This window comes from Dipodomys spectabilis, unplaced genomic scaffold, assembly GCF_019054845.1.
Source record: "Dipodomys spectabilis isolate Male_0828 unplaced genomic scaffold, ASM1905484v1 ptg000148l, whole genome shotgun sequence".
In the NCBI taxonomy this organism is placed as follows: Eukaryota; Metazoa; Chordata; class Mammalia; order Rodentia; family Heteromyidae; genus Dipodomys; species Dipodomys spectabilis.
Window position 1 is genome coordinate 4,122,205 of NW_024870825.1, and position 14,763 is coordinate 4,136,967.

The 14,763-nt window shown below is 39.9% G+C and overlaps 1 protein-coding gene across 2 annotated transcripts in view; it reads left to right on the forward strand.

Moving 5' to 3' along the window:
- Hs2st1 (heparan sulfate 2-O-sulfotransferase 1) overlaps positions 1–4,995 on the forward strand; it is a 136,430-nt gene extending 131,435 nt beyond the window's left edge. Inside the window, exon 7 of one of the 2 annotated variants that reach the window (XM_042692279.1) lies at positions 177–4,995. In XM_042692279.1, coding sequence (XP_042548213.1) covers positions 177–406 — 230 coding nt within the window. In that variant the 3' untranslated portion in view covers positions 407–4,995. The remainder of the gene's footprint in view (positions 1–176) is intronic. The other variant, XM_042692280.1, reaches the window with a different exon arrangement.
- The last annotated feature ends 9,768 nt before the right edge of the window (positions 4,996–14,763 follow it).

Here is a 14,763-nt window from a genome sequence, read left to right on the forward strand (position 1 = left end):
TCACAGTTCTAGTATTATTAGGTCTCTAGATTGGGCTCAAGTTATACTAATATAAGACAATTACATTACCCGTCTCTCAGTATGTTAACTTGAAACCATTTCTTTAAATAAAGAGGCATCAATCTTTTGTGTATTTTCTAAGAATTATTTACCTTTTCTCTCTTTTCCTTTGTAAGTAGGAAAGAAATCTCATCTTAGGAAAACCACAGAGAAGAAACTCCCCACTAAACAAACCATTGCAAAACTGCAGCAATCTGACATTTGGAAAATGGAGAACGAGTTCTATGAATTTGCACTAGAGCAGTTCCAGTTCATCAGAGCCCATGCTGTGCGAGAAAAAGATGGAGACCTCTACATCCTCGCACAGAACTTTTTCTATGAAAAGATTTACCCTAAATCAAACTGAGGATAGGTGTGGCTGTAAGATTTTTGAACTAGAATGTTGATGCTATCTTGACTTCACCCTCAGCTTCTTTACCACCTGAATTCCTGTTAGAAGGATAAAACAGTTGTTTTAAGTTGTGTTAGGAAACAGTATCATCAAAGATTGCATACTGGCCAGGTATGCCAGTGCTGTATGAAATGTAAGTTTCAGGCATTTTTTTTTTCTGTTAAAAATTTTGGTCATAGTTTTAACCTCCTATTTGGATGGAGGAGGTGTTTACATCACTTGAAATAAACATGACATAGGGTCTAATCAGAAGTCGAAATACAGTTTTAGGGATAGTTCTGGTATTTTGCTTTTGACAAATCCTTTTTTAAGCTAACCATGAATGAAGATGAGTCCATTGGCCATTTCTGTCCATTGGCCATTTCCACTCTCACTGGAGGTCTGAGTTCTACACCTCTGCTGAATAGTGGCAGTGTGTGATTTGTTCGAATTTGTGTCAGTCATGTCTCATGAAACTTACTACAATGTTGGATCATGTTTACTAAGAAATTTTTCTGCTGTAGTTGGATTTGCCCATATTTATGTAGATGGTTTTTTATGATCATTAGTGTTTAAAATCAAGTTAAACCATGAATATATAAAAATATAAAAAATATAAAGAGTTGAAACAGTATTTCTCATTTCTGTCTCCCCACTGTCTAATATTGGGAAGATATTGCTAAGAATGATGGCATTATGTGAGGTTCTAATTAAGACCTTTTCGCATTACTATCAAAAAAGTAAGTTTCATATTTGTTTTTCCATAGGTGATTTGTAAAGCAGTAGACTGAGCTATCAGTCCATATTATGACTCCATTAGTGAGCTGTGGTATGGGTAGGGTTTTCCTACTTCTGTACTTTTACCTGTAGACTATTTTTAACTAAGGTGCTTTATAATGTGTTTTAAAGCATTGCATTTACAAACAAAAAAAAAGAGAAACTGCTGTAAATATTGCATATTTTATGTATTTGGACCAAAAGGTTTAAGTAATTAGACAAAAGTGGTTTTCCACCCATTTTATTATGTCGACAGAGTCATCAGACCCGCTGTTCTTGCATTTCTTATTTAACTTTATGGTTAAGACGTCACTGAAATGACCTTTAGTAACTTTACAAGTTTTAGAGTACATTGTTCATAATTCGAGGCAGTAGCTACAGTGGAAAGAGTACGCAACAAGAGTGAAAACACATTGATTTCTGGTTCTGTCTCTGTACCTTTCAGCTGTGTGATCTTGGACAAGTACTTAACCTCTCTTTGCCCCAATTTACTCACCTTGAAATAAGAATAATAATACCTGCTGCACCTACCTCACAGGGCTGTTGTGAGGACTAAGATGGCATGTGAAAGCACTTTGAAAACTTTAAAGTGGTAAATAAATGTAAGGTATTATTATGAAACCATCTTTAACATATAGTTTCATAGCATTCATTTTTTAACTGTTAAAAGGAAGAAGTCTGCTTTTAAGCTTTGTGACAAAAAAGTTTATCTTGATATAAATGTGTTTTATAAATATCCTCTCAAGTGTTTTATCTTCAGTGTTTCAACAACTATTGAAATATGAAACACCTGTGAACTCTCAAAGATTCAAGCAGCTGCTTGAGTTCAGGAGGTTCCCTGGAAACAGACTTCATTAGCTGAGTAGGAGCAGAAAATCCTTATTCACATTTGAAAGATGTGTTTTGATTTTACTTTATATTACCATTCAGAAGTGGTAGCGATTTTCTATCTATGGTTTTTTAGAGTATGTTTGGCAGACTTTAATTTTCCTGTTTATTCTTTACCTTCTTCCTCTTGGAGTAACAGATAAAGAATTTTAGAAACAATTTTCTAAAAGAATGTTGTTTATGTTTATGTCAAGTAAAATTTCTAAACAAGGATTCACCAAACTAAGCATTTTAGGCAGAATTCCTTACAGGTTACTAACTAGGGGCAGAAGGGGGAAATACCAGGAAACACTTTATAAACGTTAATGAAGACAGAATAAAGAAAGGACAGAATCACTTTAGCACTAAGAACATGAAAATATTGAGACACAACTAGGCATACTTTTCTTATTTGTTATTCCTTTATTTTTCCCATTTTTTTCCTTAGTTAGCTTTTTGAAGTATTTGCTAAAAACACACAAATTGCTTTCTTGTCCAGAAGTAAAGCATCACTTCAAGGAGTGGGTGTTTGACATTTCCTTTCTGTGGCACAAACCCCAGCTTATTCTTGGAGTACATAATGAACTTTCTTGAGGTGCATTAACTCTTAGCCAGAGTGGTACTCGCTACACTAGGTCAGAGGGGTCATAAACTTTACTAAAGGACCAGAGAGTAAATCTTTTAGGTCTCTGTCATAACCATGCAGCTCCGTTACTGTTGGTAGTGTTGGGAGCGTCTATAGGCTATACAGAAACAAACCTGATAATGTTCTAATAAAATTTTTATTTACAAAAATAGATGACAGATCAGATGTAGATCCTAGACTATAAGCGCCTGCACTAGAGAGACTTTTATTTGTGGAAAAATCATGTTTGGATGTGTACTCTCATTTTCTGAAAGAATTTAGAAGCTTCCGAAAAGCTCCTAACTTATATCCAAAGAATTGTTTTCAGATTCATGTGGTTTCTCCCCCAGATTTTGAAGCTTTTATGTAGGTATGTATTTTTGTCTTTGCTAGTTAAGAATTGGGACATTTATTTTATCTCTTAGGGTGCAGTAGAAATGTCCTTTTTGGAACTTGAGAAAGGAGTGTATATGATTACAAAAGTCCAGTCCAGAACAACCTAGAGTCTGAGTCCTCATAATATATGACTTTTTATGATCAATTCAAAGAATAGAATCACTGATGTAGTATCAGTTTTTTAAGTGGCAAATGTGGTTTCTCTTTTCTTAGCCTTTGTGTTTTTTCAATATTTTGACCATAGAGAGATTTTCTTTTTTCTTTTTTTTTAATAATACAAAAATTAATTAACCACTTTGAATTTTAAAGATGTCATCTGTGTATCAGTATTTCTATTTCCTAAAAAGTATCTTTGTTCAACTTGTATCAACTCCTATTTTCTAATTGCTGTGAAAATAGCAACTGTTGATCTATTATTGTGACTGTTTTAAAAATGTAATAGGGAAGATACATTTTGGTTTTACTTAGCTTTAATCTGTCATGTATCATTAAATGTATGTGATAGCAACACTTAAAATATTGTAAGGGAATTACTTTTCTGTCACCCATAGGCATTTGTACAGTTTTGTGACAACAAACTGGCTATATCTTAATTCCTGATGATTGGACTGAAAATCAGAGAACTGAAACTTAATTCAACTTTTTAAATTTTATTTTCTATCCTCAAAGTACAACTGATGCCTATAATTTGAAATGTTATTGTTCTTTCTCTTTATACATCCTATCAGAAATTCCTAAAATTGTTAGTGCCATCAGTGATTTACCAAACAGTATTTTGATACTGCAGATGATTTGCTCATTGTATTTGCCTAGTCAGAAAAAAAAAAAATAGTTTGTAGACAATGATTCTTTTTTAATAAAATGAAATAAAATTCTGAAAGCACTAGAGAATTCAACTAAAGGCTGGTTCCCAAATGCATAGCTGGTATTTTAATTTGTTTAAATTATACTTAGAGAACATCTGTGTAAATCATCTTGCTGGATTTTCCCATTGGTCATTGTCAAACATGTATGGTCTTCAAATCCTTTATTGTGAGAAACACCTGGTACTGTAACCTTTTATGAAGTTTGTCTTTAAGTGGTCCGTGTACTTATGTTTTTCTGTTTTAAAAGTTTGCCTCTTCCTAAATGCTATTTACTTTGAGTGGAAGGGAGGCTCTGGTAAGTGCTGCATCCGCATACCTGCTGTGTCCACACAGTTGCCATGTGGTGCCAGCTGAACTGCTCACAGGCAGTCTTCTGAGGGGAAAGGCAGCCTGGTTTCCAATGCACAGCCAACTGAGCTCCTCCAGGGTGAAGCTTGCTTTTTTGATTTCCTGAAATGGGAATTTTAGGAACTAAAATAAGTGGTCCTTTAGTTAGATGTATCCTATAATTTAAGTTCATGCAGCTTTGTGACCTTTGTAGTACTATTTGTAAAATGGCCTTGATGGTGGTAATCTCTTTAAAATACATTACTGGTAAGCCTATGAGAAGTCTTGGTGCAATCTATCTGGTTGTTTTTAGACAGATTTTGTAGCTTTCTATCAAGAGGTATATGAGCATCTCTAAAGCAGTGTTGGATGTAACCTAGAGAAACATGGATTGTCTATTTCAACTTTTATTTAATAGACAGTGATTCAGTGCCTTTTCCTCCTCCCAATCCTGTTGGAAGATGCTCATTACTTTCTGTCTTTTTCTCTTTTTCTTTTATCCCCTTATCCTGCCCTCTCTTATCTTCCAGTTGATTCATTTATGCAAGACTGTTTCCAATTTGAAACCATTTTGTCTCATCTGTTGGAGAGATAATAATCAGTCCTTTTCCTCAACACTCTGCCAGCTTTCTGTTGTTCAAGTGTTTCAGTTGACTACCTGATGCAAAAACTACAAAATAAACACTCAATGGGAAAGGGGGAAATGGCTTGGTGTCCTGTCTTAATATTTTCTTCTGTAGCTTTGCTACTAACAGACATTTTTCCAAGCTGACTCAAGTATTCAACATCATAATCTTAACTCAATATCAATATTGGTTTGCCAAGATTTTATAGCTTATCTGTGCCGAGAAGTTAGCCAGACTGAAATGCTCCCACTGCTTTTGCTTATATTTAAGTATTGGTATTGAAATTTCAGATAGGAAATTTCTAAGGTACATTTAGGCATGCCCTTAACTAGGAGAAAATAAAATGGGGAAAGGGCTATTAAAATGAAAATGAGTGTGTGATCATTTTTACATTATGTAATATGCTTAATAGAAATACCAGATATTTTTAGTATATAGTACATTGAATAAAATACCAGCTCAGTGATGAATTTTCTAAACAGAGGAGTTAATCTGTACCCACAGAAGCAGAACACTATATGCTTTGGGAGTTAGGTGGGCCTAGTTTCACAACATGACATTAATAAAGGAGGTAGTAGGATTGATATAAAGGTATTAATAGATACAAATTGCTGGCCCAATGCAAAGTAAAAACCCATAGCTTTTATATGATACGTTGAAATATATCATTAGAGGCTGAGGTCTTAGTTATGTAACCTCATAAAAGATACTCTTGCAAGCTGAGTGTCAGTGGGTCATGTCTATAATTCTAGCTACTCAAGAGGCTGAGATCTGAGGATTGTAATTCAAAGCCAGCTCAGGCAGGAAAGCCCATGAGACTCTAACAAAAAGTCAGAAGTGGAACTGTGACTCAAAGTGATAAGAGCACTAGCCTTGATGAGCACAAAAGCGTACGGACAGTGCCCAGGTCCTTAGTTTCAGCCCTAGGACTGACAAAAATCTTTAAAAATGCTTCTTTTTGCTTTTTGAGTAAAGCTACTAGGGCATGAACTCAGGGCTTGGATGTTATTCCTTAGCTTTTTTCACTCCAAGTTGGCATTCTACCACGTGAGCCACAGCTCTACTTCTGGCTTTTTGGTAGTTAATTGGAGATAAGATTCTCACAGGGGCTGGGAAGGTGGCTCAGTGGTAGAGCGCTTGCCTTGCATGCATGAGGCCCTGGGTTCGATTCCTCAGCACCCCCATAAGCAAAAAGAAAAAAAAGCCAAAAGTGGCGCTGTAGCTCAAGTGGTAGAGCGCTAACCTTGAGCTGAAGAGCTGAGGGACAGTGCCCAGGCCCAGAGTTCAGGCCCCACGACCGGACCCCCCCCCCCCCCCCCCCCGCAAAAAAAAAAAAAAAAAGATTCTCACAGACTTCGCTGCCTAGGCTAGCTTCTAACCACGATCCTCAGATCTCATCTCCTGAGTAGCTAGGATTACAAGCATGAGCCACAAGTACCCAGCTGTTTTTGGTTTGGGGGGTTATTTTGGCAGGGGGGGGAGTTAAAATAGATGTTCCTGAAATGATCCCCAATAGTTAGCTAGGCTTCCCCCTCCCCCACACACCATCTTTATCTCTGTTTATTCAAAACTAAGTGACCAATTTAGTAAGGCTACTGTGCCTTTTTAAAAAACATTTATTTCTATGGTACAGGGATTAAACAAAATGAGGCAAATGTTCTAGCACTGAGCAACATCTCTAGCCCTCAATAAATGTTGCTATCCTTGCTTTTTTTTTTTTTTTAACCTTGAACACCAAGGCCTCTGGTTTTTTTGACCTCTGATAGTTCCCTAGCATCCTGTATATGGCCTCTTGTTTCTCTAGGGATCCTTTACCTTGTGCATGTTCTCAGAGCAGAGCAGCTAGAGATCACTGAAAGATGAGGAGATCTACAATTGGCCCAGAAACAGGCAGTTTGTAGATTAGATCATTGACTGGTGTGCAAATAATTCTGACCTTGAACAGATTTACCCTAAAGGCCTTAGCTGTAAAGTAGAACTAACAATAATTGCAGCACTCTTGAGAATTACATGAGATTAGTACTTAACTGCCTTTTGCATAGTAAGCAACGAAGAAGTACTGACATGGCCAAAAGAAAAAAAGATGAAGATTGAAAATGATGAAGTATTGATTTGAACATACTATTGAGGTTGGTGACCCCTCATTCATTAACATGAGCTAAACTTGGAAGCATGAACAATAAACAAGGCATGGCTTCTGTTAGGACAAGATGGGTAAAGAGGCATGAGGCCGTGGGTTTTGTCACCAGCACTGCACACCTTTGTCCACACACATCTTTCTTGGTTAATTTCATAACCCCACCCTACAACCCAGAATTTTAACATAATACATTTCATCTGAGTGTTAATTTGGACATCGCAGCAGCCATCAACTTCTAAATGAAATTGGGGTTCAAAACCAGCCTAGGCAGACAAGTCCACAAGACTCCATTGCCAAAATAACCAAATGCTGGATTGATGGTGTGGCTCAAGTAGTCAAAAGAGTGACCAGCTGCAGTATATTTTTCTGGGTATCCAAGCTCAGCAGTAATTACACTGAAGTGGACTCAGCCTTCCTAAAAATGGCTAGCCAGGAATAAGTGATACTTTATTCAAACAGAAATAACCAAAGACTTGTTTTCCCTTGAAAAGTAGTTTACAGTTCTCCAGAGGATTAGGAAATTGGCTCCCTTAGCATAGCATATCAAGCCAATCTGATCAGACATTATAGCCCATAAACAGTGTAAAGGCAAGCTACAAATTCCTCCACAGACATACGTAAGAGCAATTGTGGCTGTTAAACTCGCTTCTCTTTTATGCTTTCTTTGTTTCATGTTGCTGCGTCTATCGAACACTTTAGACAAAAAACAATGAAAAATTAGGGCAGTCTTTGCTTCTCCATCTCTATCATACCATTGGCTTCTTATTTGATCATTTAAACTCTGCTCCAAACACAGATGGAATTAGATGCCCTTCCTGCTGCGGGCAGTCAGAAGCCTGTAATGTTTGATATGGATCTTCAAGGTGGACAAGAGGAGATTAGATTGGTCTCTCTGGGACCAACACAATTCATTTTGTAAGAAAGTTATACTCAAGGCCCCAGGATTGCCAAGAGCAAAAGGGAAGCAGTTCAGCCTCCTCTTATCAAGATCCACAGTTGGTTCCACATTAAGCAGTGAAGTGCTGCATGGTAAAAGGATTTGAATAATGAATTGGATCAGAAGCCAAGAAGGAGGTTCCTGCCACCCATGATTAGAATGTAAATTTCATGTGTTACAACTTTATTACCATTTTCTGCTGCCATGTATCACCAGTACTGAGTGAGATCTGCAGTGTGGAGGAAGTTGCTGTTTTTCCTGATGGAAAGGTTTTTTTTTTTTTTCTTTTCCCCCCCCCTGTTTATTCACACATATTTATGGAACTATGTTCTGGAAACTGTAATATCAACTCTGCACTTTGAGTTTTAACCTTTATAACAATCCCCATATTTAATTCTTCACAGTTGTCTGGAACTATATTATTTTACAAGGTGCTTTCACATATATCCTTGCATCCTCTTCTTTTGTGGAAGATCTATTATCCTCATTATATAATTGAAACTAGCTCTACTAGTAAATGGGAGATGATTCCTCAATTCCCTGTGCTTCTACCATGGGTCTCCCTCTGAAATTATCAGAGGCTCTAGTATAGACTGAACACTTGAAGGCTTGACCCTAGTTCTACTTCTGGACCAGCACCATCAGAATCAGCTGGGAACCTTCTGAATAAGGCCTAGCAATCTGTGTGTGAGTAAGATCGTGGTTCTTACCCAGGCTACAGATCAAGAACCACTGGACAAGAGTATAGTTCCTAGATGACTGAAATCTAGCGGAGTATAACCTACCTGGTTAGCCATCTGAGACCTCTCATGCCAGAAATGACAAGCTAGAACTTAAACTCTGGTTTGTCTGGCTCTATATTGAGCTGTCTTCAAGATCACAGTCTATCTTACAAATTCCAGGCCTTTTAATTCCTTTCTAAAATATTTGGAGGAGGAAACAAGCTCTTCTAGAGTAAGGCACAAATAAATTCTACCTTTTTTAGTGCATTCTGTTTCTATGTGAGCCAACATTGGGTAGGAATGCAGGCAAGTAGATCTCGGTAATAGCTATTAGGACATGGAGGGAAAGTCACACATCCAGAAAAAAATGGAGGGCCCAAAATGGCCACTCAGAGTAAGCACATTCATCTAGACCTGTGGTGGCTATCGTTCTAGTGTTCCTACTGTGTGTGTGTGTGTGTGTGTGTGTCCATTCTGGTATCTGAACTCAGGGCATGGGTACTGTCCCTGAGCTTTTATGCTCGACTAGTGCTCTGCTATTTGAGCCACAGCTCCACTTACAGCTTTTTTGGTGCTTAGTTGGAGATAAGAGTCACAAACTTTCCTGTCCAGGCTGCCTTCCAACCTTGAGCCTTAGATCTCAGTCTCCTGAGTACCTAAGATTACAGGCACGAATACTGAACACAAAAACAACTACTGTTTTATTAGGATAGATTTAATGGCAAGAGGGATAAGTTGCCTTGTCTTGGCAATATCTATGGAGCTATAAGCTGACATTTTGTGGGCTACCTAAAGCTAACTGGAATCCTTGCTGGTGTACTCCACAGCAGTATTTCTCAACTGAGAGTTTCAGTCATCTATGGAGGCTTCCAGCCCTGTGGCTTATATACAGATACCCACGTGTTTCTCATGAATTTCACCTGCATTTTACCTCCTTGAAGTAATGTCTCACTCCAAGGCTTAGTCAAAGCTCCAGGGTTATCAGGGAGCTGGGAACCATCTAAACATGAGTATTGTTAGGCTCCCTCTACGTTCTCTGAGATGTGGAGAGGAGCTGCCTGAACCTGAGCCTTCAGGTGCAATGCATCCCTTCTTGAAAGAGGAAAACTGTCACCCATGCATAGATCCCTTCCTATGAGCTGATATGTAGAGGAATGTGCTGTGGTTGTACCTGGGGACCTCAGTTGAAGAAGGAAGGTCTTGGAGATTAAGAGGAACACTAAGCAGAAAGGTTCATTGAGAAAGACAGCTAGAACTTCCACATGGGAGGGACTCAGAAAGCCAGAGTCATATTGATGGCATTTTCTGGGGATTTTTAAGTACTTCATTGGGGCAGATTGTGCAGGCCCTTGGATATAATGCTCCAATTGTAGGCTTCTTTTCCTTTCCATAGAAGGACAGTATCCAAAGTTTTGACTTGTCCCTATATTTGTCTTCTGTCTATTCAACATGTGTTCCTGGTCTTGTGTCGGACATTATCTCTCCAGCCCTGTACTTTATCTCTCCATTTTCTATTTCCCCATCTGCTTAGGCAGGATGCCAGGAGCTTTCTGCCACTGCAGTCCTGACATAAGCATAGGGGCCCTGACACCTCCAGAGTCCCTGTTTCCCTATCTGCCTATTGTTCCATGGATTCCCATCATTGGCACTGTACCAAGTGCCTTGCCTTTCCTATCTCATTCTCCACCATCAGAAAAAGGTCCAGCCTCTAGCCTTCTTTTACAAATGAGGGGACTGAGACTTGCATAGGTCTTTCAGCCACACAGCGTCGAAGTGCTGGAGGCAGGAACCAAATCCAGGTCTGACTGCAAATTGTCCACTCTTAACCATTGTGATGGACAGGCTGGGACAGCTAAGACAGGCAGGGGGATGGCTTGTTTTGAAAGTCTTGACGCATGCCTTTTTCAGCCCCACAGGGCTTGGCAACAGAAGTGGGATCTGGGGCTGGGATGCTCACCCATGTGAGCTACAGCTGTGGTTGTAGCTCAGCCATGGCCTCCAACAGCAAGGACTGGAGTTAGAAAGGAGCAAACGGAGGCCATTTTGTTTCTTGTACTGCTTTCTGTGGAGTCTCTTATTTTCTAACTTTGTACATTCTTCTCAGGTCAGTAAATGATAGAGTCTAAAGAGTTACTAGACTTCCAGGTGCATTGCTGGGGACCTCTCTGTACATGACTCAATATGCCTGGAGTGAGTGCAGGTCAAGTCTGAGTCACAGATTCCTGGGGGCAGCGAGAGCATCCTGTGAGTTCTCCCAGCATGCTCTGGGTTTTACAATCTTCTTACATGCAAAGCTTGCTTTTGTACAATAGTCTGCATAACAGGAGGTGATCCAGACTTGTCTGGGGATGTAGAAGGTACTGAGTAGCTGGGAACTCCATGGAGCAGACGCAGCCCAGACCCAACATGGGCGCCCAGCAGTGTGCTTGTTTCCAAGCATCCCTGCACCCTGCCAGCTATCCCTATCATGTATCCCTCTCCACATACTCAAGGGCCTTTCTGCAAAGAGGAGTGGGAAGAAATCCATAACAAAGCCACCTAACCTTTCCAGGTTGGGAGGGCAGAGCAGAATCTTACAGGGCATACAAGACCAGAAGCTAGAGAAATAAGTCCTCTGCTTTGGGGGTACCCAGTGTAAGAAATGAGAGGTGAAGGACCAGTAGGGGCTTCAGGCTTTACTGGAGGACAGACATGCCAGGGGGGGTAGTCATGTGGATCACACAGGTTACATTATGTGGGTTGTGGGAATTCATGGAGAGAGTCAGTTCCAAGAAGAGATGTTAGGAAGGTGTTACATGGACTAAAGGAATTGGGAGAGACACATTCTGAGAAGGAAGTTAACCCAACTGGGGCAGGAATGCACACATCACCAGGAAACTTAACAGATTTTTGTGAACAGGTGGGGACACAGGGTGGGGACTTAATCGGTAGTCTGACTCCAAGACCTTAGACCCAGGTGTCCACCAACAGGGTGGATGACTCAGTGACAAGAACGTAGCAGAGCTTCCTACCTTCGAGATTTCTCTTCATAATTTCATGGCACCTGCTCTGAGCTCCCCAGAGGCCCTGAATCTGGTTGTGTTCCTGTAACTACCCTTCAAATTCCTTTGTGTTTAGGGAAATTTCCACGTCCCTCTCTAGCTAGCAGATCTGATCCATCTGAGTCACACTGAACCTCCCATTTACTCACTTAGGCCTCTGAAGTCCGGGTGGCCCAGGCCTCACGCCAAACCCACTACTTCTAACAGCAGTCCTATTATGATGGCTCTTATACTTAAATTTCCTTTCTTCCAAAAGCCTTCCAGATCTTTAACAAATTCAAGAATTATGCTGCAAGGCAAGAATCTGAAGGAAAATATCTATTTTAATTCTACTCCTTCCGTGGCCTTGCACAGTTGTTTTGAAAGATGGATTAATAAAGATTTATAAACGTGGGTTGGGTAGGTGGGTGAGGTACCCTTCAAGCTCCACCTACTTTCACCATCTCCTCTTTCTAATAAACCGAAGAAGAGATCAAGTTCATCGTAAGGATGTTTGCCTCTCTACCTGTCAGAGGATGCTGGTCAAGCAAATGCATGCTAAGGCCAAGTTCTTGTCCACTTAGAACAGACAAGAACAGATGCCTGGAAGGATAACTTGGGCTTGTAAGGTCATACCTTTTGGCCACACACCTCAATCATCAGTGCCTAATTTCAGCTTGCCAAGAGAAATACAGTTCATAGGCTACTCCACGGTGCCTGTCACTGAAAGATAAGGAAGTGTGGGGACAGGCGGTCTGAGCTGGCCAGGACTGGTCCTTTCAAGGGTCTGGAAAACTTGTTTTATGTGGCTATCTAGCTCTGACTATGGATACCTTACTTGGGGTTCTGGAAATGTCAGCAGATTTTGTTTTCTTAGAGGAAAGAATACTATCTCAGTACACATTAAACAACCCCAATCTGAAAAGCTGAAATCTAAAATCCCCCTAAATCCACATTTTGGGGAGCATAGACATGACACCACAAGTTGAAACTTCTACACCTCACTTCATGAGATGAGTTGCAGTCAGAATTTAGAAAGGAGTTCCATGTGTAGATTTGGGCTCCCTCCCTCAGGTATCTTAATATCTATGTGCACACATTCTAAACAAACAAACAAACAAAGGCTCAACCTGTATCCAAATTTGATCTCCTGACTCCAATTACCCATTCATTTTGATGACAACAAACAGTTCATGTCATTCCTACCTCAGAAAGTGCCATTGGCTTTTCACCATTATAACAAGGAGTCTCTCAGCTCCTTTACGGAAGCAGTCTTTGGGTCAGTCTCTCACTCTCTTCTCAGTCTTTTTTACTACCCTCGCTCTCCTATGGCCTGGGCATACCTGACCTTGGCCAAGACATTTTTGTTTTGCCATGTTTTCTCTCAGTTCCCTCTGGAAATCTTTCTTAGCAGTCAGGGCTGGCTCAAAAAGCATCTCTTTGGGACATTTTCTTTGATCTCGAAAGTCAGAATCTTGTTAGTTCTTGTGTTACTACAATCACAAAGTCCCCTGCTTGTGTCTATGTTCAATAGCAGTGACGTGTAAAGTGAATGCCTTTAGAATGAAACAGACTTGAATTAGGTCCTTCTTTTCTCATTTACCTGCCATGTGACTTTTGGGAAATCACTAATTCATTTCCTTGTCTTATAAAAAGTAAAACCTAATGGACTGGGCCCTATAGTGTATACCTGTAATCTTAGCCAGTTGGGAGGCAGAGACCAGAAAGGTTAAGGTTTGAGGCCAACTGGGAAAAGGGCAAAAATTACATCCCATTCAACCAACAAGCATGGTGGTGTGCATCTGTCATGAAGCATAGGTAGTGGCATCATGATTCAAAGCCATCCTGGCTGAAAACTAAAACAAAACAAAACAAAACAAAAAGAGGGGCAAGGCTCAAGTGGGTAGAACACTTTAGCAAGCTTGAAGCTGTGAGTTCAAACCTCAGTACTTCCAAATGAACCAACAGAAGTAAAGCCAAGTCTTATTTGACCTTAATGTTCACAGATTGTATAAAGTCACATCTCTAAGATTCTAGAGAGAATAAAACCATTATATGTGAGCTAAATCTTGTAATCCCACCCAACTCCCCTACATGCCACATCCATCAGGGCCTATGAAAGCCATTTTGGGGTACCCCCATCCAACCCCAAGCCCTTAATGTTCCTCAATTTCTCTATTGGAGCTGTGGTGCCAAACAGAAGTAAAAAGAACATTATGGGCTTTAAGCAAAACTCCCAGGACAAAGTCTATTGTTAATTGGAAAATAAATAGCTCTCCCAGTACCTTCTTTCAAGAGGCCCCCCTGCCATGCAGGTTGGAAGACAGTTACACCTCCTTTGAGGATAATAATGACTACCCAGACTCCTTCAGAAGAACATGGGGAAGATGAATGAGACAGTACACCTGGCAACTCTTTGAGGTCTTATGAGGAAGATACCTTGAAATAGAGAATACAGGTGTGCTCTGCTGTGACTTGAGAATTTGGTGGATTTTATGAAAATCTGAACCTACAAAACAGGCACATTAAGGGGTGAAAATTAGCATCACAAACAGCCTCTTGGCTAAACAAAAAGCATCACAGCAGGATCCCTTTAAATAGCCAGCTCCCCTGGTGCATTTAAAATATGACTCAATTTGCAAAGAATTTGATTTACATATACCCAGTTAGGAACCCATCTACTGCAGAAGGAGAAGCACATATGGTTTTTAAAGCATTTTTTTAAATAATAAAGATCGATAACTGTGGGATTTAAAAAATACAAACTATTTCTTTCTTCTCATCATCTTTAATCTTCCAGCTCTGAAAAGTGCACAGCTGCCGCTGTGGAGGTTGGGCGTGGCCCTCAGAAGCTCCTCTCTAGAAACTGGCAGGCAAAAAGGGGTGGCCTGGCTTACAGCTGATGCCTGATTGAAATAAATTAATTAATAACTGACTTGAGATCACTGCAGAACACAATGTGGTACCACTAATTGGGTTAAAGCATTTCCAACTTAACATAAGATTTTTTTTTAAAAAAAATCATTAGAT